The sequence below is a fragment of the Coloeus monedula genome (genome assembly GCF_965178545.1).
Source record: "Coloeus monedula genome assembly, chromosome: 7".
Taxonomy (NCBI): domain Eukaryota; kingdom Metazoa; phylum Chordata; class Aves; order Passeriformes; family Corvidae; genus Coloeus; species Coloeus monedula.
The window spans coordinates 35,104,204-35,128,270 of NC_138787.1; the positions used below are offsets into that span (position 1 = coordinate 35,104,204).

Sequence of the window (24,067 nt, forward strand, 5' to 3'; positions counted from 1 at the left end):
TGGGAGCTGGAAGGTGGAATATCAGCCCAAGGGAAAAGAGAGGCCACAGAGGGAGAAAATGAGTTTTTTTCTTCAAGGGACATTTTTGCCTTGCTGTTTCTCCAGAAAGGTTCCTGCGTCTGCCAGGAGTCACAGGGCACTCTTTGGATTCCAAGAAAGGTTTCTGTGGGCTTTGACAACACCTGAACAGCAGCATGGTGCAGTTGTTCCCTGGGTGCGAGCGTGGCTTCTGTGGTATCTGACAAGATTTGGTTCCTCACAGGATCAGATGGCTGCTCACCTCTAAGGGAGCCGAGCCTGACACGCAGTGCTTGCAGTCATCCACAAACAAATAAGCTAATTAAATTTTTTTTTTTTTTTGTGCTCTGGTATACTGCATAGTCCAATTAAGTTGCTAAGCCAATCATCTTGAAATAAATCAACCATATTGTTACATAATTCTTTTTAACAAACAGAGACATCATTATATGAACTAGGTTTTAAGGGTGCCAGATGCTCCTAAACAGGGAGTCTAATTTATTTTGTTGATTTTAAGAAGCAACCCATTCATGTGTGATAGCTTTTGTCATCCAAAATGCTAATTCTTGTCTGAGTTTAAAGTGTATTTCTGTCTTTCTCATCCATAAATGAGAGCACAGAAGAGCTAAATATGGACCCTCTTTAATTAACCCTCATACAATCACATAAAAATCTTGTCCCAAAACACTGAATAAATGTCCTTTTAAACACAGCTAATAGAACTGCGATAGAAAAGAGGCCAAAACCACTTCTCAAAATCATTGCACCCAACATGAAGAAAAAACATCTGATCTCTGAAAACAAAGGTTTTGCTGAAGAAAGAGCACTTGCTGAAACATTAGCACTGTGTAATGGGAAAAAAGGGATGGATTGGGTTCCTGGGAAGCCCATGGTGCTGCCCAGTAATTACGTTCAACCTTAGAGCAGAACAGAGCAGAGCAGCCTGGCAGAGGGCTCAGAGGCTCTGGCAGACTGGGAAATCTCACTCCCTCTGTTAAAAAAAAAAAAAAAAAAAAAAAAAAAAAGATTATGTGCTTTTGATTTGATTAACGTTTCAAGGATACTATTAAGAGAGACGGGCAGCAGAGATGTTCCCTTCCAACACTGCCAGTGATGCAGGCTCCTCCTGAGGAGAGCAGAATGCACACATCCAACCTGGTAATCAAGCAAGCCTCTTTTTATCTTTTTGCCCTTGGTTAATGCTTCTTTTTCTCCCAGAGAGATTATAGGAAACAAAAAAAAAAAGTGTTGGTTGTTTTTCTGATACATTCATTGGAGGGTTGAGTGAGTCACACAGAAGTCAAGGTATGCAAAGCAGCTTTGGTGGCAGCCCTCTCTTAACCCGCCTCTGAGGGTTTCCTGAAGAAATTGCTCTGGACCATTAATAACCTGCCCCCTCAGAGATGCACAACAGCACTGAGGGGAAAGAAATGGGGATTACTGAATATCTTCTGTGCACCTGTGCTTACCATTCTGATTTGTTCCTGTTTATTTTGGACCACAACAAAACAGCCTTGCTTGGTATTTTCACTTGGCCAGTGATGATTGAAAGTGATTTCTCTGGATAAAAGCTGAAGAAAAAACCCCCGTGGTTTCCATTTGGACATTAGAAGGTTGATGTGTTTTGCTGTCACATTCTATTTTTAAATGCATGACACTGCACAGGTGTTCAGACTCCAAATCCTTAGCAAAATCTGTCATCTCTCTGCAGCTTGTCACTACATCAGCTCACAGACTGAGGGGAGAACAAAGTTCCTGTATGGCAGAAAACTGCAAGCGCTCAATGACGTGGTTAAAGATAATTTCTTTCCATAGCTGAAAAATATCCCTACATTTGATAAGTTTTCAGATGTTGTAACTGCTTTGAGGTTCATCTCAAATTATTTTTCTACAAGCCCTCAATGTGTAAGACACAAACTAACAGACTAAAAATGTGAATCATTTTTGCAGGAGCAAAAGTTGTTAGTCTGAGTCGAAGAACAGGCTGGAGTTTTACCTCTGTGCTTGCTCTCCATAAAACTCTGAGTGAATTCAGAAGGATGTGAATTACAAAGAATTACAAATCTTCTTCCCAGGTCTGCCTTACGCATATATTATTTCTTTATCTGTGGGCACTGCTAAAATGTAACATAGAAAAGGGTTTAATAATCAATATTTTAAGAAAACCATTCTTGAGTTTTTACTCAGAAAAAAAAATGGGGCTAACCCACACTAACGCTGTTCTTGAAATGTTTGTTGAAGCTTATACACTGCTAACATAGAACAGTATCCCACATTCAAACTGTAGAGAAAGGTGGGGAATGAAGCAGCTCTTACAGCACGACCCCAGAGTCATCAAGCAAGTGCACATTGCTGCCCCACCCTGGGCACCCTTGTCCACGAGGAACATTTCCTTCTGCCTCTGTGGGGCAATTCCCTGTTGATATTGGAAGACCAAACTCAAGACCTACTCTCTAAGTAAAGCTCAAATTTCCTAAAGAGACCTGAAGTGAACCATCCATGTCCTTCTAGCTAAATTAGAGACAAAATTTTGAATGAAAACTATTCCTTTGCATACGATTATTTAAATTTTGGCTTGATGATCATTTAGCATCCATTACTAAACAAAACCAACGGCGCCTGTCTCAGTGATATCATATTGAACTCCAAGGAATCCATTTGGCTCTTGCACAACTAATTCAAGTCCTCTGAAGTTTTATTCTATTCCCTATGCGATTCTTACTATCAGAGAGAGCAGGGAATTGGGGTCCCCTGAGCAATCTGAACCCAAACATGGCAGGGAGGGATGGCTGGGTGTCATTCAAATGTGCCCAAAGAACCAGTTGATGTGATTGTGGGGCTGTTCGCTATCAGGTTTGAAAGGTTTTTGAAGTCTGGGAGAGGGCCCTGACAGCCAGGAAAGACCCCAAATGTGACTGTTTTCAAAAAGGCTAAAAACAATCAGGGAGATTACCAGCTGCTCAGACTCGCTTCAGCCCCGTGGGAAATCATGGAGCACATCCTTTCTAAAGTCCTATGTGGTAAGAAAGGGGAAGATGATGACTGGGAATAAACAGCATAGATTTACCACAGATTTACTAAATTTACTGTGATTGACTAAACTGGTTGCCAAATATTTATCAAAAAATCTGTGGATGAGGAGAGAGCAGAGGAATGTCGCCTACTTTGTCTGGGTTTTTGACACAGCCTCCTAAGCACTTCTGCCGTCAAGTTGGGATGTTGCTGCCTTCATGAGGGGATGACTGAGTGAAAAGCAGCTGGCCTGAGGCTCAGAAGGCAGTGGTTAATGAGTCACACTCTAAGCAGACATCAGGAGGAAAGGGGGTCCAGTTCTTCTGTAAGGCTGCGGACTGAATTCACAGATGGGACTTTGAATCGCTGCTCATAATCACTATCACTACTGAAAAGATTTGACGTAGTTACTGGAAATCACAGTACAACAGAATAACTCCCCCTGGAAACTAATCTTCCCAAAGAAGATTTAAACAATCTTGTTTGCTTCCGATTTCGTTAAGAAGTTATTTTCAAAATATATTGTTGACAGTTGTTGATGTAGGACCAAAGGTGATTATATGAACTATAGGCTTTGACTGCCAGCATATAATTGAATTTAGCAATTTTTTCCCCTTGTTTCTAATGTACACATTCCTTGACACAAGTCATACCTGTACTGCGTGGTAAATTTAAAGGACAGTGTTCACCTGCTAACTTCCCAGGATGTGTCCTACATATACATACTGAATATGTCACAGGATGAGATGTTCTTCCTTGCTTGGCAACACAGCCAGGACTGCTTCCTATTGGAGTTGTCAGGAGGACAGTGCACTTCTGGAATAGATGGCTCAAAAGCATTTTGAATAAAACAGAATATTTTCTTGCCTGGTAGGTTTCAAAATGTCACAGAGCAGACATACAATTAGCACCATGTGAAAGAAGAATTGAATCTCAAAGGTTAACTTATGAGATTTGTATTTATATTTATATTTTAAAAGATTAAAAATTATTTTAACCCTGTCATCTCCTGGGTTAATCTTTCTACACTTGGATGTAGCACGTGCAGACCTCATTGCTTCCAGGATTATGACACACCAAAGATAGGGCTCAACCAGTTGGCCCCAGAACTGAGACCACATCACAAAATTAGCAACCAGATCAGAAAAAGAGAGACAATTATGGGCTTTTATGAATTACATCAATCATCTGGATGTATTAATATTGTCTTACAAAAGATTAATAGATATATAGAACATTAATATACTTTTACAGCACTGTAATTTATAAAGGGGAAAAAAAACTTTTAGGAAAAGCTGTGATGCAATCTACTATTAATATTTTGCTGAGGGAGATGAGACTGTTCAACCACTCACCTTGCAAACACTACTTAAAATTGACTAAGTACAGCCTAGGAAGGTTATTCTGTATCTTATCCTCCAGGGTCAATAATTCTATACTTGGAGCCTTCTCTGAACTGATTTGTCTATATTTCAGATAGGAACACACTTTGATGTTCCTAACCAAATTGGTGCACTTCCCCCACACATTTATTGTTCTTATTTCTAACTGCTGAAAGAAAAACTAGCACCTTCTCCAGCTCTTAATGGAAAGCTTATCTATTAAAGATGATGACTTATATGAGAAAAGGTGGTGGTTCCAGGCAAAAGCACTATTTTACAGACTACTCTAAATGTATTTCTTTCAGTAATAGGAAATTTGAAGCAATATCAGGTTTATATCAACAGAACATGTGATTCTTTAATAGCATATTTCAACAGCTTTTCTTACACACTGACAGCTACAAAGGTTGTCACTGCTTGCAAAGAAACGTCTCCCTTGGGAATATGTGGGGTATTTCTTTAATAGGAAATTAGAGACTGAGCAAAACATTTAGGTGTACAGTCTGTTTATCTGCATTTCCTGCTGTTATTTTTCTTTTCAGACACCATCAATTTTACTCAGAGCACTGATACCCCTGAAGAGCTTGCAATGGAAATAATTCATTGGAGAGACTGGTAATGTTGTCCCTGAGCTCTGAGCTGACCAAAACCTCCCAGCTGTATTCATCCTGCTTTTTGGGCTTGTGCTTGTGAGCTCATGCATGGTGCTAATACAGTCACGTAGTTCACATCTTCAGAATATCCAGAGAGCACACACCGTGTCCCATTCTCATGGGCTGGCTGCAGATGTCCAGGAAAAATCCAACCTGTGCACATCACAGGCCCATAAAAAAAAAATTTGGCAGTAAAAGCATCACAATTTGAAGTAGAAAAAATATTCCAAGAGAATTAGTCAGAATATAATGCCTTCCTCCTGAATCTAGCCCATTTTCTTAACCTGAGAAATTGCCAAATCTCCAAGACTCTTCTGTGTTAGGGTTAAAAGATACTGTCTAAGCAAATTGGGTCAGCACATATCTTTCCAGTAAGATATTCTGTGAAAATCAACAGTAAAGAGGCAAGAAGAAAAAAAAAAAGTAAATTACTCCAAACAGTCAGAATCAGTAGAAAAGATCAATAAAGAGGCAAAACTTGCGGTGACTCACAGTGCTAATGTTGCAGTTCTTTGAGGAAAAGGTCCCCAGGAACAGGCAAATAATGCAGCCTGAACAAAGTGCCTCAAGAGTGACAGAAAAGAAGATAGCTAAGCATAAAGGGAAGGAACTAAGAAAACTTGGTGCATAGTATTAGGAAAAACTAAACAATATGATACCATCAGCTGTAATATTTCCTAGGAATTATCATGGGACCTTCTAAAAAAAACACTAAGAAAGAATACTAGGAAGTGTTCACGATCAGCAATCCTACATCACAGGAAGATACTGGGTAGCTTTTCCAGGTATCCATCTGATAAGGAGAACAACAAAAGCAGGGAGAGTTTGACAGACAGCAGATGCAGCTCCTCCCCAGTTTCATAACTGGTGCCTAAATCTATAATCTCTAAAATCACACAGTAAGACACATGACCCAAGTAGTCCTTACATTTTAAGACTGTAAATTCCCTTTGGTTTAAGGGCAGACCTCACCAAGCACCCAAGCTTCTAATCCATGTATGGGTTCTCCCAGGACACAAGCCCAGGCATTCCTTCCTCGATTTCTGTTGAAGAATCCAATCCAGGATGTGGTTTTCACACACTTTTGGCTAAGGTTGCAAAATGAGGACAAAAACGCTTGCAGTGATGCTCCCACCACATTTTATTTTCTAGTGTCTCTTTGCAGGAGCAAGAACATCCTCAGGTAGGTGAGGAAAAGTCACTTTCCTGCTCTTACTGAATTTGTAAATATTCCACCTCCCACCAAAACAAATGAACAAATTTGTACCTATTGTGTCTTTTCAAAAGGTAGATCCAAGCAGGTTTCAGTTCTGTTGAGGGCAGGGACTGAGCACCTGCTGTACAATACTGTCTCTCCTGATAAATTTGATACTGTCTTGAGACATCCAGGCTCACTTTCCCTTCTGCCATCCTAATTAGGGGATGAGCACCGACTTATTTGCACAGAGAGAATGGAGATACCACCTGTTTATTCATTAGTCATTAAAAGCTGTTCTATCTTAAGCCACCCAACTACCTTTAAAAAGTCTGCTAGTCCAAGTGAAAGCAGGCATCCCTCCAATCCACGTTCTGGACCTTTCCTTCTTTGTGGGGAGCTGGCTGAATTTCATTCTCCGGCACCATACACAAACTGCAGGTGTTTAATTCAAAGTCATGATATCGATAACCTCTGTGTTATCTTTTAATGACTGAATTTTCCAGAAGCGTGTGTAGAAAACTCCTGACCACATTTATTAAAGATGTTATTCTCAAATTGAAGAAACAAGGAAAAGAACCCAAACCAACTTAATTTATGTAGGTTTTCTTTGCCCCACTAAAATTGATCACCGCTCCTTTTTGAGGTGAGTATTTTGAGGAGGAGTCTGAACCAAATGAATTATACAACAGCCTGTGTTTCCATTACAGCCAAGGAAAGATTAAAAGCTCTTTTGCAGCCTCTACATGTCTGCCCGAAACACCAAAATGTGGCCACCCCAGGAAGTCCTGGTGAACTTCTGATTGCAATGGAGGTATATTTTGGCTTTCAGACTTGTTTCTATTTTAAATATTTTAGCCCACTTCCTAGGAAAATCAAGCTTCCTGTGATGCTGTTGCCCATCACTGAAATAACTGTTCAACCATTCTGCACACTTCGGTTGGATCAGAGCTGACGATCCAAGGATAATTAAATTTCTGTTAAATAATTGTAGTGGATGAGTCAGAAATAGGGACATAGGGCACATGTTCAGCAGGCTTTATTAATAACTGATCACAGACTGAGTTTAATCTCAACACTCCCTGAAAGCATGGAAGGATATCACTGGTGTGGGACAAGTCACTCAATGACTACTGAGTTGTATTATCGGGACTACAGTTTCAACATCTAAACAGAACAAAGTTCCAGCTCCCTCACAGTTACCAGCATTATTGAAAAAAATTAAAAATAAATCTAGTAGTTACTCTGGACTGGACAGGATAATCCAACCCATCAAAACACAAGGAAGATACAATAACCATTATATTTGTATTTGTCCCCATATTAATCTTATTATTCCACAAAAAATATAACTGTGCTGTTCATTAAAAGAACATTGCAAACTCACCAGAAGGCAAATTTCTGCAGAATGGTGCCCTTAGTCATCATAAATACAAAGTTTGCTGCTTTAAATTCATTCCTTCCCTCATTGTTCAACATAAAATATTAAAAACAGCAACACTGAAACCTCAGTCTAAGCAAGCAGAGTAACAGATCCCATCCAACACCCACAAAAAGGTTTTGTTAAATAAAATATGGAGTTTAAATTCCCTGGTTACTGCAGCGTTAGGCTGCCCATTGCTGATAACGCATATGTCACGCGTGTCTGAATAAAAGGATTATGGGGTGAACACCATAAAACGGATCTGAGAATGAGGTATGTCATGTTTTTTCATTCTTACATTTAGAGGCATTTTATTTAATTTAAATCAAATAGGTCCTAACTCAACAATGCATTTATTCTCCTGTCAGACACTCAACACATTGGTATTATTTTAAGCTATCCTAGCTTGGTGCCAGGAACAGGACGTTGAATTCTAGTGAGAAGAAAAACAAGAAGAGACTTGAAGAGTGAGATGGATGAGAACGGCTTTCCCACTCTTTAAGAGCTTTAAGGAAATGCTTTAACTGTGATTTCACCAAAACTGATGTTAAAAAAAAAAAAAAAATAAAAAAAAAATCAGGGATTATGGGTTCTAGAGGGAAGAAGAAAAAGCATAAAGAAACAAAAAACCTTCTGTGCCCCCACGATGGTAATGTGGTAGAAATGCAGTTTGTTGCATCTCTTGGTCTGGATCTAAGCTCTACACACCACAGCTCACTGTCACAAGATGACCTTCACAGGGAGAGGGCGTCCCTACACAGAGGGGAAAAATATGCCCTTTAGAGACAAAGGCTTCTTAGGGCAGAATCTACAACATCTACAGTTCTATAAAACTTGCTCCTTAAAAACCAATCCCCACATCATATTCCAGTCATGTGCTTTAAAAGTGGATATCCACTCAGACTTGGAATCACGATAAATGAGTTAAAAAATGAGCAATTTGAAATGGAAACACTCTGGAAATACATTATACAACCTAGGACCCAAAGCTGATACACCTTTGGATTGATCTGCTACCAGAGAGCTTGGACAGAAGCCATCAGCGAGGGGTGAACGGATGACCACTAATTGATTCTGGAAAGGTAGCTCTAACTACTTGTTTCCTGCAAAAAAAATTAAATAAAATGTTTTAAAATATATTTTAAAAAATATTTAAATTTTAAAAACTTGAAGGTGAGTAGTAGAAAGGAAGGCAGTCTTTCTACCTGCTCCTGGGCTGCTGTACTTTGGATCAGGGGGCAATCTCCAGGAGGAAAAGGAAAGCAAGGAAGCTGCTGGTTCTCCCAGAGGAACTGAGCATCCTCTGCACGGAAAAAAAACTTTGGGAAGATGGAGCGCGGAGGGAGAGAGAAACAGAGGGAGCAAGCAGGCAGCTCACAGCAGAATGCAGCTTAGAAAAGCTCCCTGGAGGGCCAGAAACTTCTTCACAGCAGTGAGCAGACCCAAGCCAGGGGAATGCGAAGAAGACTGATGGATTTGTCATTCAGCACAGAAGACAGTGCAGTTTGATTCAGAAGTAACTCAAAAATGGATGTTTCCAGCACTGGAAGACTAATTCGATGCCTGGAAATCGACACAGCGGCTCAGCAGAGGGAGGCAGCAGAGGCTGGCACACAGCAGCGGCTGTACCACAGGATTTGTCCCAGCCCCACAAGGAGTTAGCATCGCTCTTTTCCTTGCCTTAAATGGTGACAGAATTGAAAGTAGTCAATGGGCAAAACTGAATTGGTTTCAAAAGAGTCAGATGTTTCAATCACCTAATCTAAAGTGCCCCAGGCTAACACACCCGGTAAGTCAGTGGTGCCACAGTAACATTATCTACTGCGAATCTTTCCACAAAGCTGATTAGCATTTTGTTAATGAGCAGAAAACAACACAGGCTTTAGCCCTCTCCCTGCCACACAGTTTCTGTTGGTCCAGAAACTGAAGGACTGGGCTTCACTCCTGCCTTGACCCACGTTGTGTCACTCCAAAAATGCTCCTGTTGTCAGCGAGCTAAGATCAGATTCAGCAGCTCTTTGCCTTTGTACCGAGATGGGCCAGGGAAGGACAGAGTCGGTATGCAAATATTCTTCTGGTCTACTGGGGTGAAGATTAAGAAATTTTCCTCTAGGGTCGATTTTGTTTCTTTGGTTTCCCAAAACAATGATGACAGACATGTAACACATCTTGACTGTAAAGTGCCATGAACATTACATTGCACTATAAAGTTAGTTATGTGCCTATTCCTGTAGTACAATTTCATAGGTTTTCTTCTAGGAACCACCCAACTGCCTGAAGTAAGGAAAAAATTCAACTTGGGAACACCTTGTCTGGGTTTAGGCTCCCAATGGCAGAGAAATACACTCACTAGTAACAGCTACAGCTACAGGATTGAGAACAAACCACTGGCAATGAGACCCTGAAATTCCCACTGGGAACAGGAACTCCAACTTTGTAAACACATGTTATGAACAACAGAATCAACCAGCAGGTGCTTGAAGGAAAAGAGAAACAGGCAGCATTAAAGGACAAAAAACTTCAAGGTCCCATATTTCACCCTCCTGGGTTTCACACACTCTCTGCTATTGTGGGAATATTCCTGGTTACTGTCAGTCTGTCTGTCCTTCTCACCCTGCAGTAACTTCTCAGGCTCACTCCACCTGCCCACAGGGCTCTTTTACATTCATCATCTTTCTCTCTCACATTCACCTCTTATTCCCCCAGCAAAGTCCCAGGGCGTTTTTCCCCCCAGGTCAGCCTCAAGCACAGCCAGCTCCTTCTCCATTAAAACCTCTTAAATCTACTTAATAGCAGAACAAATACAGAAGCACTTCTATGCACAGTGTTTTATTTTCCTAGATAATGGGTGAAGTAAGATGAAATTAAGGTTGTGTTTATAGTGGTGATTGATGATATTAGAAATATCTGGTCATCACCTAAAACAAGTACTAAAAGGTCAAGAAATTCGCAACTGATCATAAACATAAACCAAACATGCTGGATCTGGAGAAGCAGAATGAGGGCTTTTGGAGTAGCCTCAAATCTGCACTGTAATGATACAATAACCATAATTGGCCCCAATGCACATAAAACCTGATTTTAGAGACATTAGATTCTTTGCTTTATTTTTTTATTTCTCCCTATTCTTTCATTTTCACTTCCCAGCTAGTAATAGCTTCTATTACTACCAGTCATTTGGAACAAAGAGAAAACCTATCTCAAGAACTACAGCTCTTACAGCTCTTTAAATCTACCTTAAATTATAATCACTCGTTCCAATTCTATATTTACAGTAAGCCATTCCAGGGAGAGCAGAGCATCACACCAGCACTGAAATCCCTGCTGCAAAGACAAAACAACTCAGTCTTAACTGCTGACCCAACTTCATAGCTGTTCATTTCCTCCCCACTCCTAACTTTTTTCCTTGAATCTCTTTGTTAGGTGCAACTGAGCTTCCAGCCGACACAGAACTCCAGCCCGCAAAGAGATTCCCTACAGGAAAGGAATTAGCATTGTTTTCCAAGTCCTGACCTGCAGAGTGGACTTAATACACAGTAGTGATGCTCTGCTGGAAGCTAAAACTGCCTAGCAGGTCTGCCCCTTATTTTCTTTAATTCTGATTCATTAAGTACCTAAACACACTACACAAACTATAGCTACAAACACAGGGGGAAATTGAGCAAATGGAAACATAATGGGAACGATGAATGGGGTTGGGGAAATAAACAAACATATTTAAGATTCGAAGTGAAAGGCCAAAGCTGCCTCAAAATAGGGTGTTTGTAAGTCACGTTCAGGATGAATTTATAACAGCCATGTGAATGGGAACTTTCACCTTCCTGTTTTCCAATTCTGCTAGATTTGATCCAGTTCTCCAAGATACGATCTAGGGAAGATTTTACAGCCGGTGTTTGTGCTTTATAACGGCTACAGTGAAGTGGTGTGTTAACGTGGGCAAAAATCAGGACAAGAAGACAGATTAGCAGAGCAAATGCACTGTCGTGTGAAGGGCGGAGCACAAACCCCAAAAACCCCCTTCCTTTTTTTGCCACTGCCTCTGGTTTTGATACATTGAGAAAGAAGTAGGTGTGAACGATCCAAAGCGACAGGCTTCCCTGAGCACCAGAACAGCTCACTCTGTTTCTGACCAAGACGCAATCCCCACCTATGGAATCACAGCTTTTGTCCTGAAACCATTCAGCACAGAGTAGCACTGATCTTCCCTTACTGCAGCTCTTTACCAGAAGCGCCCAAGAATTACCACGCCTTATTCAACACTTGGACCAAATAAAGGTCAACACCTCACCCGCAGACCCCAAACAACTTGCTGGCACCCCAGTGCAAATTTCCCGTGTCATGTGGAGCAGCTCTTGCTTCTTCTTGTACAGTTTTGTTTGCAAAGTGTTGATTAAGGGTAAAAATTTTAACAGTGCAGGAGGAATTCGGTGTACCTGGGACAGAGTTGCACTTCTCTGATGCTCTTAATATCCAGGTCAGCGACTGGTTTCTGCTGCCCCCTTTCACCTCCCATTCCTGAGTTCCCTTCTTGCAGAAACCAAAGTGCAGGAGGAAAACCAGAAAGGTGGGAGTGATGAGAGCATCCTATTTTAGCACTGGGGCTTCACCAATCTTTCCGTTTCACTTCCCTGTCTGTTACACTTACAACACAGCTCTGATATCTCTCAAAGTGCTTTACAATGGCAGAAAAATTCCTTGCGTGTTACAGATGGAAAGATTGAGACTTGGATTTTATGAGCCCTGTGCTGGGGAAGTCTGGGGTATCCTGTGGCCTACTGGACATGAGTCAAACAAGTCTTGCTGTACAGATTTTACACAGGATCTGTAATTTTCCTGTGCCCCGGTCAACCTACAAACAAACTGAAAAATATCAGTTACCAGTTTTACAGAACTAGGTCAAAAGATGTGATGTAAGGACAGGTTGACTTGTGAAACTCCTATGTAAACTAAACCTGGCCCCATCCACCTTAAGACACAACTCCTCGTTCAGGATAATAAATTCCCAATATGCTGAAACCAGCAATTGTTGATCTGTCTCCAGCTGCAAATTACCCGCAATTCTTGAGTTACCCACATTACTTTATTACCCAAGAAAGAGACATAGGCTTACAATGCCTACAGCACCAAAAAAAATTACCAAAGTAAGCCAAATGAAAGGTTGGGTCCAATACATTTTATGACAAAGTTCTCCCTGAAATTAAGGGGGCATGGAATTTCATCTGTGCATTTCAAGATGACCAGAGGGAAGCATTTACCTTTCTGAAATGGAGCTGAGAGTCTTGCATGGTGCCTATTTCTGATTCTCACTGCAAGGGCATGCTACCTGGACCACATTTGCAAGGTTGTGGAGACAAAATTAAAGTAGCCAGAAGGAACATATCTCTGTGTTTCTACACCTCACAGGGTACACCTATTTTAAATGCAAAGGCAGCTTTAGCTCAGCTTTTAAGATATTTCTTCTTATGAAGTGGTATCTTGTACTATAGCAAATATTCTTTCAGCTCAAGTTGTAGCAGAACCTTAAATTCTGTTAAAAAAAAACCCAACAGAACTCTGCAAAAATTTTGTTTCACTGTCAAAAACTGTTTTGGTTATAGTTAATTTCAGCCCTTGAAATTCCAAGGCAAACAACCTGTCATTCAATTTCACTCATGTCAAATGCTATACTTCAAACCTGGGGAGAAAAATCCTAAATTAACAACCTTTGTGTTTTTTTTTTTTTTTCCTAATTATTTCTCATCTGTTGGGGAAAAAAAAAATCAACTGCATTGAAAGGTTTGTAAAATGATTGATTCCTAGGTTTCTAATGCAGCAACAACTCTGCCCAACACTAATGTTAGAATAGAGTTTATTGATAGAATGCTGAAGCAACTTTGATTATAGGTACTGGAAAATGCTGCTGTGATCCTTTCTTAATTTCAGACCACAGAGAAGCAAGAATAAACCAATAGTTACAGTGCCTGATTACCCTACAGAACCACAGGTCCTGCCTGGGAGTGTGTGTGTCTGTAACTACACCTTGCCTAGACACAGGGATAGCGACAGCTTTTTTTTTTCCCAACAAGAATTGTTTTAAATGACAAGTAATATTCCCAGGGAAATAGAAGCAGCCCCCCTTCCTTAGAGGTATTTAAAGCTGACTTAACAAAACACTAGCAGGCATTTTATAAACTGCACTATCCTAATGCTTCACTCACTTCAATTCTCAACATGTAGAACTCCATTACTTCCGAAAAGATAACTAACAGGGCATTCAGCAATTATGTGACAATTGGAAAAGCTTACTGAAAATTAATAGTAAAGCAAGAGTACCTATTAATGATAACACAACACAGCAATTTTTCATCTTCTTATCAATAACAGCCCAGACATGCATTGACTGTGCATTGCAAATTGTTGTTTTGCTCCATATTGTCAACATAAGGTAAACCTGACTTTAAAAATGGATGTATTTATACAGGAGCAAGTTAGCATCTTAACCTGACTCAACAGCAGCTTTCCTTACTGCTTAATATATCTAGATATGCAAAATATTTTAGGAAATATGTATGTGCTATTGTTGCATGCATTCTGGTACCCCATCTAATGATCAAAATAATAATCTAGAAGCATCCTACAAAAGTACATCTATGCTGTATTAAAAGTACTAAACATGAACTTCTGACTGAACATTAGATACAACATACAAAGAATCACTAACATTGCTTTCAGAAATTCAGTGAGACACTCTGACAATCTCCTCAAATTTGTGAGGCTTCATATGGATTTCATCCAAATTTATACATCTTTAAGAAGCAGTTAAGTAGACAGCACACTTCAGTATTTGAAAGGCAAGCATTTGAAGTTCAATGTATTAAAATAAAAAGCACTTCTCCCTTCACTGAAATGCAGTGCCAAAATATTTCCCATTCCAACACCTCTGATTTTATAAAAAATTAGATTGCCCCATCAGGAAGGGTTTGATGGTAGCATTTCTGGCTTACTGAAATGCTGCTGTATTGCAACACTGAAATCTGGGATTTTTTTTTTTCTTGGCTGAAATGCTGAGCCTTCACTGTAGTATTAATATCATCCATATTGATTTTTGGTTAAAAAAAAAAGAAAAAGTCAAGAATCAGTAATAACCAATGCCTCCTTTCTAAACCTGCTAATCAGATTCCAGGAAGCCACCAGTACCTCCAAATTCTGGCCAGAGAACAAAGAATAGCACAGACTTGCATTCAGTGCATTACCACCAACATCAAATATTTCTTAATTTATAATAAGCTCTAACTTTAACCAGATATTCTGGCAAGACCATGCCAAAATGCATTTACACAACTTTTCAGTAGTAGGTTAGCATTAAAAGGTACACCTAAAATGCCTCAAAAATCTCACACATTCTCATTTTACTTTACTTTATCATTTAAACTAACTTATATAAACTATAAAACTAATTTACTCCAAAGCCTTGTTGGTTTGTATCTAAAGAATGCAGAAAAAAATGAATCCTTCTGGGTGAGCTGAGTGCCACGTTCACCTGAGAACCTGCAGTGGCTATTTATGATTTTTGTTTGATTCAAGGCAGCAACTTTGCTTATTTCAGTCAGCCTTCACTCACAGCTTGTAAAACCACAGCAAGCAACTTCCCAACATCATCCATAAAACGTTGCATAACAAACCCGATCCCTGATGGTACAAGTTTCAATTGATCCCTTTGATAGCTCTTAAAAAAAAAAAAAAAAAAAAAAAAAAAAGATAAAAGGAGGGTGCGAGTGAGTGAGAGAGGTGGTAGGTGTGAGGAAGGAGTTTTTATTTAGTTCCCTTCTGCTCAGCAACTTTGTAATCCATTTGCTGCTCTCCTTTCCCATCTCTCACCCCTGCGTGTTGTTTAGTTGGAAACGGGGCTGCAAGAATCTGAAGAATGTAAACAGCCTTTTACTGTCCAAAAGGATGGGAGTGTGAAAGAAATGTGCGCCTTATCGCAGGGCTGCAGCTCGCTACTTCATTGCTATGATAAAGTGCTGGAGCAAAAAACATTACACGACAAGCACAATCCAAAACCGGATTAGAATTTGACATAAGCTTCCTCAAAAACTAATCAATCACCTCACGCTGTAATACTAGACTCCAGTTCTTAAAGGAGGGTGTTTAATCCCGTCAAGGTTTATTACACACTCCCTATTGACTACTTCGTGACAAACTTTCGCTTCCAAGGCAGCTGGAGAAGAAAGGCATAACTTTTGCAGCAAAGGTATTTACGAGAGTAACACCAAAACTCCCCTCAAAACAGCAAGTGCAGTTAAAATGTCTTTTCGAAATAAAAGTGAAGATGGCCAAACTCTTTTGCAAATACGTTTTTTTCTCTTTTTGATCTCTCCCGCCTCATGAACACGAGCATCAATCCATTTGTCTCCTACCATCAGTGCCCCACGAACGAGAGGCATTGCGCTGGCGTAGGAGAAGTTGAGCTCCTCGCCCGTCTCCAGCCACGCACCTTGCTTTGCCTCCCTCCCTTTAGATCTCCAAATTTTTCAGTCTGCATCTCACCTTGCCGCCACGTCAGTCCCCGCATTCCCCCACCGCATGCAGAGGAATATTCAGCATAACACCAGCAAGTCCCACAGTTTATGATAAAAACTAAGGAAACGCCTGGGGTGCGCTGCAGCAAGCCGAAAGTAACGGGGGAGCTTCCCGAGCGCAGGTGACTCTACCTGCACACCCAGCTATGTCTTGCACACGAAAAAAAGGCGCTTGAGGCCAGCAGAAAACTTTTCGGGAGCGGGCAGTCTCGGCGATGCTCGGCACACACACATCCCTCCCATCCCTGCCCGCGGTATTATCCCGCGCCGCTGCGGCTCCCAGCGCATCCCGGCCCCGGGGCCGCGCAGTGCTCGGGCACGAGAATGTCCCGCATCCCAAAACGGGGCGAACAAAAGCAAACCCGTTTAATTAAAATAAAATAAGATTTTTTTTTTTTTTTTTTTAAGAAGGAAAGGAAGGAAAAATAAAGAGAAAACCAAGAATATGTTAGGGGCTGTGGGAGGCAGGTCTGGGGGGGGGCCTGCTCGGAACCGGGCTCCAGAGGGGACCGCGCCCGCCGCGCTCCCCGGCGGAAAGCACCGGTGTCCCCCAAGCCCCCCGTGAGAGTCGGGGACCGCGGGGATAGAGACTTACGAGCTGGAGGACGCCCTGGACCACGACGAGGGGCAGGGGCTGCAGGGGCACCATCCTGGCTGCCGGTCTAGGCGGCGACTCCCCCGGCGCGGGTCTCGCTCATCGCCGCTCCGGGAGGAGGACGGGGGGCAGGACCGAGCGCAGGGACACGCCGCCCGCTGTCCCCACTCACGGGGCGCTGCCAGGCAGCGGCCAGACCCCGGCACTGCCGCGGCGCTCGGCTCGGCGCTGCTCGGCTCCGCGGGCGGCCATGGCGGGCGGGAGGCGGGATGAGGCGGGCGGGAGGCGGCGGCGCTGCCCGGCTCCCCCCGCGGGGCACGGCGGGGCCCCCTCACAGCCAGCGGCCGGGCCCCGCCGCCCCGCCGCCCTCCATGCGGGAGGGACCCGCCCGCCCGGGCCGCAGCTGAGGGGAGCGGTGCCGGGGTGGGGGGGGGGGCGCCCGAGCGGACCCCGCTGCCCCGGGCGGGGCGGCCCGGCCCTCACGGCAAGTTTAAAGAGGCGGCGGCCCCTCCTCCGCCCGCGGCCGCCCAGCCGAGCCTGGGTGCGCCTCTGGGAGCCGCCCTGAGCTGCCCGGCCCCGCCGCTGTAGGGAAGCAGACACAGCTGAAGAGACACTCGACGGCCACCCCCGGTCCCGGCTTTATAGTGCACCCCTGTCACAGCTCCTTCCTCTGTAGGGATCTGCCCCCCGGCACCCACAGGCGGCTGGGCAGCCACGGTCCTTGTGGGGAAGCCAGACGTGTTCTTGCTTTCCAGATGTGAGTAAACACGGCGGGACGGCCTGGGGACACTCAGGCTGCCCCGGGGACACTGAAGCTGTCCTGGGGGCACTGAGCCCGCCCTAGGGACAGCACACACCTGTCACCTGGGACCGGCGTTCCCTCGAGCGGGCACAGGGTCGTGGTCAAATGGGCTCGTTCTGCAGGGCCGCGGGGTCTGGGTAATGGTGTCTGAGCTTGCGGGGAGCCCAGAGGGCTGCAGGACCCATCTCCAGAGAAGTCACTGAGGTTACTTCCATTTAATAACATAATTTAATGAATATTCGCCAGATCCATTGTTGAGATAGCCATGAGCAGGCTGAAGCACTTGGCCCTGTGTTTTTGAGCTGCAGGAATGACAACCTTGTAAGGTGGCAACCTCGAAAGGGGAAATAAAGTTTTGGGCGCAGGAGGCTGGGTGGGATGGTGACCCCAGGCAGGTTTGGAACACGTGCCACGCACACAGCCTGGACTGAAGCAGTGCCACCACAGCAGGTACACCTGTGTCAGGTCTGGCAGTGCCCTGTTTGCTTGTCAGTAATTCCATGATGTGATATGTGAGCTCTCTGCCGCTGGGCTGAAGTGCAGGTAGTGGTTTCAGTTTCCAAACCCTGCCTGTCATTTGCAGATTACTTTCGTCTTAATTCTCAACCTCATCTTACTAGGTCTGTGTTCAGGTTACATTTTGACAACCCTTGTATTTTCAACTGCTAAAATCCTTGTCAGTGGAAACAGCTGTGCAATCCCTCTTGTGGCACTTGAGAGCAGCCATGATTTTACCAGATAGTGATTGTGGTTGTTTGGTTATATCCCACTGGTTCCCTTCTTAGCTCTGCTGCGAAGTGTCTTGTAAAATGTATCATGTGGGTGTGATTGAGCCACAAGTCACAATCACTCATTTGGGTTTAGACAAGATGCTTTATCTATAGCAAAGGAATCTACCTATAAAGGGAACAACTTCAAATGAGTTCATTTGCAGTAGATTCAAAGATTTAGTGAAAACTGAAATAGTTGTGGTCACAAGTCAATGTATTATAATGGAATTAATGTAGTTACTTTTTGTAGCAGTATTCAAAAGTTTGTTTTCATAGAATTATAGACTCTCAGGATGGTTTGGGTTTGACAGCACCTTAAAGTTCATCTTGTTCCATCCCCTGCCACAGGCAGGGACATGTCCCACTACTCCAGGTTGCTCCAAGCCCCGTCCAACCTGGCCTTGAACACTTCCAGGAATGGGGCAGCCACATTTTCTCTTGGCACCCTGTGCCAGGACCTCACCACCCTCACAGGGAAGAATTTATTCCTAATCTCTACTCTAACTCTGCTCTCTGTTAGTTTGAAGCCATTCCCCCTTGTCCTGTCACTCCAGACCCTTGTCCCCAGTCCCCCTCCAGCTCTCCTGGAGCCCCTTTAGGCACTGAAAGGGGCTCTGAGGTCTCCCCAGAACCTTCTTTTCCCCAGACCGTGCACCCTCAGCTCGCCCAGCCTGGTTCCAGAGCAGCGCTGCTCCAGTCCTCAGAGCATCTTTGTGGCCTTCTCTGGACTTGCTCTAACAGGTCCGTGTCCTTTGTACCTTTGAACACAGAGCCGATGTGATACTGCAGGTGAGGTGTCACCAGGGTGGAAGGGGGGAGGATCCCCTCGCTCGACCTGCTGCCCACGCTGCTCTTGAGGCAGCACAGGACACGGGAGAATTTCTGGGCTGCCAGAGCACATTGCTGGGTCATGTTGAGCTTTGCATCAACCAACGCCCCCCAGTCCTTCTCCTTGGGGCTGCTTTCGGTCCTTTCTCCGCCCAGCCTGTACCTGTGCGTGGGGTTGCCCCGAGGTTATTTTAGCGGTCTTCGATCTGTTGTGCCACCATTCGATATCCTGTTTAATACATACTGATCAGAATAAGACATGTTAGGATTTACCCGTATAGAATATAAAACCGCTGCTAAGCGTATGTTTAACACTGAGAAATGGTACTTTTCTGTGGCGCCGAAATTGGCGTTTTTCGCACTCGATCCCGGCGTCCTGTGGCGAATGGACACATCTCGGGCGCCCTCTGCCGCCCGCAGGCGGTACCGCGGCCCCGCTCGTGGCGAATCGCTTTGTGCAGCGGCTCAAAAGGCTCCTAAGCCATTAGTCAGGATTGTGAAGGCTGAATTCGGATGAAGTATTTAGATAGATCTCGTCTTTGAAAAAAAAAAAAAAAAAAAAAAAGAAAATCTGCGCTCTATAAATTCAGGGAAAGCTGAGTTTCTGTAATTGGCTTTTAATGGAACAATAGCGTTTAAACTAAAGTACTGCAGTTATATCCTATTAAATACAAACGGAGTCGATTCAAATGACATTAACTTTGTCACACAAGCTACCAGAAGCCGGCCTGAAATCATACTTTTTCCAGATTAACTAGCAATAAATAATTGTAAAGCGCTTTGAAGATGAGAAGCATCATGCACAGTAAGTGCTAAGTATTATTGTTATTTGCATTACTTTGCAGAAAAGTCACAGTAGTCTGGCTAAGAAGAGAATGTAAGGCCTGTGCTTTGCATTTACTGCTTTGCCGTGTTAGCATGATCTTCAAATATCATTTAAATGGGGATGGACAAATTTTCTGGTCTAATTTTAAGGCACAATAACTGATAGTTGTTTCATCTCAGGAAATAATAGTTGCATACTGCAGGAAGTAATCCTAACCTCTCTAGAAATGGATTGATGAGCCAGCTGTGGAAAAAATAAATGACAAGCTCAGGATCTTGCTAAACCATCTTGGCTGCTACAAGACATTGAGAAATATCTGATTAACACATGATCTCTAATGCTTGTGCAAAAAGTCAGTAGTAATTTTTATTCCTTTATGAAGTAATTTGTCTGCACAAACAAGTTAAACCTCTAGTTAGCATCAAACCCATCTGTTTTCAACCTCAATTCAAGTCTCAGATCTCATTCCTCTGAGTTAATTTAAACCATTGACATCAAATTTTACTTCTCTTAGTCCTAAGACTCCTCACTCTGTTTCCAGCGATTGGGAACAGTGGACTGGAAAGAGCTGCCTGTGTCATTCAGTCCATCTTCCTTAATGGCAGACAGTGAAGTGTGGGGTTTTTTGGAAACTCTTTAAGATCAGCCTCTAAATTAGCTAGTTAGGAGTAGGGGAGTTTCATGCTCCAAAAATTTAACACCTCTGGCATTTGAAAACCTTTTTCTAACCTTTAGTTTTCAAATATATTGTGTTTGATATCTGTCTCCTCTCGCAGTCAATGACTTTATGTTAATGAGCTCCTCTTCCTCCTTATGACAATGTGTAACCCAAAAAATTTATAAGGTATAGAATCCCTCTCAAATTTTATTAATCATGTGAGCCAGGCAGTCTCTCTCAGGCAATAGCACTCCATTTCCTGTGTTAGTTGTGGGTGAGCATCCAAATTTAGATGCTGGAGTCTTGTGGAACATCGTTAATGCCTCATTTTTCTGTGTTGGAAAGAGAATGTTTGATACATGGTGTGGCTGTATTTTCCTTGTCTAGAATGCATCCCCATCTTATTTTCTCTTGATTATTCAAGTTGTTCCAATGTGTTATCCATTCTACTTCACACTACTGCCTGCCTGCTGCCTCTGTGTGAGTAGCATATTTCAATAGCAAGGTCCTACCATTTATTCTGGAATTGCTAATGAATTTATTGAATAGCTAATTAATTTATTGAATAGCAGTGGTCCCAAAGAACAATCTTTGAAGAACCCTATTAGTTGTTTCCTTCCAGACCTCGAACACAACCTGTTAAACCATACCTTACTCTCTTCACAATTTTTCCTAATCACCCTCTCTCCAGCCTATCTGTTTCCCTTCATGACATCCAATCATGTTTTGATTGAAGTGCTGATAAATGACTCTATTTCTTTTGTCTATAAAATTAGTAACCTAATCAAAGGCAGGTAATGAAATATTTGTGATCCTAGAATAATCTTCCTTTCTGAAAAAACACCCTTAAAACAACCCAAAACCCAGATGAATCTATCCCATATTCTATTTCTGTGTTTCCAAGCCTTTTTTTCTCCTTCAGGTTTCTTTCAACAGCTTTGCATATTTCTAAAGCTCATGTTTGCTGATACTGTGTTTCTCCTCATATTCTTAGGGATTAGATTTGCATTTGCTGTTCTACATTTATACCATTCCTGATTTCATAGCTTTATTACTGATCTCCTCTGTCGGACTTGCAGATGCCTACGTTGGTTATTTCAGAGTTCAGGAGTGAGGATTGTCCACTTCCACATCTCTGCTTGTCTGAGCACATCAGCCTTTGGAATTCCATTTTACCTGGGGGTTGTAACTTCCATTTTCTCCTGCTCTTTGATTAGTAATATTTGCCCTAAGATTCAGGATATTCACTCACATTGAAAACTAAAGTTGGAGATTAATTTGAGGGAGATTGATTTCCTTCCAAAGAGAGAATGCCTTGGGTTTTTCCCTTTTCATGTACTTTTGGATGAGGTTGAAGAGTCCTGGCTGCTTTTTCATGTGATTTTTTATGACTCTTAGTTTATTACACTTTCTGACCTCTAATAAATCCATTAACTTTGATTGTCAATATTTTGTCTTACTTTGGTGGTCTGTGCTTATCTTTAAATGCTAAGCTATTTTTTATCTAGTTATGCCCAGTGCACTTGGCACTGAGACATTAAGAACCCAAATTAAACTTCCAAAGTTTTATAAACTATTCTAGAAATGTCAGAACAGGAAAATGGGAAAGATTTTGGAAGGTACATTAAAGAGAAGAAGTAATGATGAAAAATCTGCTTTCACGGAGAATGGGTTGTCTGTAACTGGTTAAAGAGAACTATTAAATAAAATAGTTTTTAAAAGTCATACTAGCTAGAGTTATTGCATTGCTAAATATTCACAGAAAGCTATCACAGCATTTGAGGGCAGGGTGACTGCATTAACACCCTTAGGGCTTTTTCTCTACCTTCAAAATTTTTAATATGTTTTGCTCATCAGAAATTGATACATTATTTAATCAGTTAATTTCTTGCACAGGAACATTTTCTCATTTAGAATGAACCCTCATGTGAGATTCATTTATGCTGTGGCTACCCTGTTTAGTTTATCTCTAAGGTTCTAAGTTCTAAAATTGCTTTAGTTTTGAAGTTTTGTTTTTGTTTTCAGGGTTTTTTTGAGAATCTAATTTTTTAACTATTTCTTTTCCCATAGAATATGTATAAACCATAAACCTGTACCATGTGTTTTATATTTAACCCAACAGATCAAGGATGCAAATCTGCATTATGACAAAAATATTTGCTGTGTAATTCTATTAAAAAAAAAATACAGCTTTATAATATGGGGGAAAAAAGTCTCAGAGCTGTGCTAAAATTTTGTCTGTGACTTGAGAGATTGAATTTGCTATTGCATTCATTTAGTACTGAAAAAAATACTCTTCAGTAGATGCTTCCAAATCCACTTCCCTTTCATTTTTATTACATTTCTAAGTCATAATCTCTATATAAAAAGATGCTTTTTTTTATTGGCACCTTTCATATAAGGAGTGATAAGAAAATATTGATATAAAACATGTACAATTACTTATATCAAGGTGAACACTGGCTCGTTATAAAAGACAACTCAAACATACTATTTTTAACATAATTTGTGCAAGGGATAGAAATAGCTTAAAGGGATGATAAGATGCCCAACTAACTTTTTTCAAAGATAGAGAAAAACATACCACATTATGCTTTAAAGAGACCCCATGTGGTTTTTAAACCAAATTGGCCAAAATAGGAATGCCTTTATTTACATAATTTCCAACATAAGTGACTTGGATCACCGATGAAGACGTTGTGTTCTGCATCTATTTTCACACTGTTTATCAGCAGATGTCAGATTGTGTTACTCTTTTTTTATTGTTCTAAACCTACCCAGGCTAGAGCACAGCACATGTCCCAGTGGCCTTTCGTGCCTCGAGAGATAAAATTGTTCATAAAACATCCAAAACGTGCCTTCTGTTATCAGAACAATTAGAGCAGGTTGACAAATGCAGGAGCTCTTAGGCTAAGTACATAATTGGTTATTTTTGAAAATTGACACAAATTCTTTATTTTCCTTATCATCTTCCACAAAGCCAAAGCAATTATTCACAAGACATTTTTTGTATGCCGGAGAAACAGGGAATTTTTTGAGATTTCCTCATGTCAGGCCACTTTGAAGGAATTTGTGTTTCCCAGATCCTGCCTGTAGTCTAGGCAGCTGAGGTGGAGAGTCAGCACAATTCCTTCCACCTTCCCTTTCAGTTGTGGCCTGGGTGGGATCAGAGCTGTTGGGGGAGGAGGGAACTCTGGAAGGTTTGTTCAGGAGTGGGGAATCCAATACAAGCCTCTTTTTGTTTAGAATCCAGAGCAGAACCACTGAGGATCTTTGGATGAAGCAATGCTTTGACCCTCTGGAGAAACTGCTTCCCTCTAGGGATGAAGAGTGCGAGAAAGGCA

The 24,067-nt window shown here is 42.0% G+C and overlaps 1 protein-coding gene across 1 annotated transcript in view; it reads right to left on the reverse strand.

The window, feature by feature from the left end:
- The window catches only part of NXPH2 (neurexophilin 2), a 35,426-nt gene extending 18,292 nt beyond the window's left edge, over positions 1-17,134 (reverse strand). The window contains exon 1 of the mRNA XM_082285463.1: positions 16,840-17,134. Within this exon, the coding sequence (XP_082141589.1) occupies positions 16,840-16,893 (54 nt within the window). The 5' untranslated portion in view covers positions 16,894-17,134. The remainder of the gene's footprint in view (positions 1-16,839) is intronic.
- Between the last annotated feature and the right edge of the window lie 6,933 nt (positions 17,135-24,067).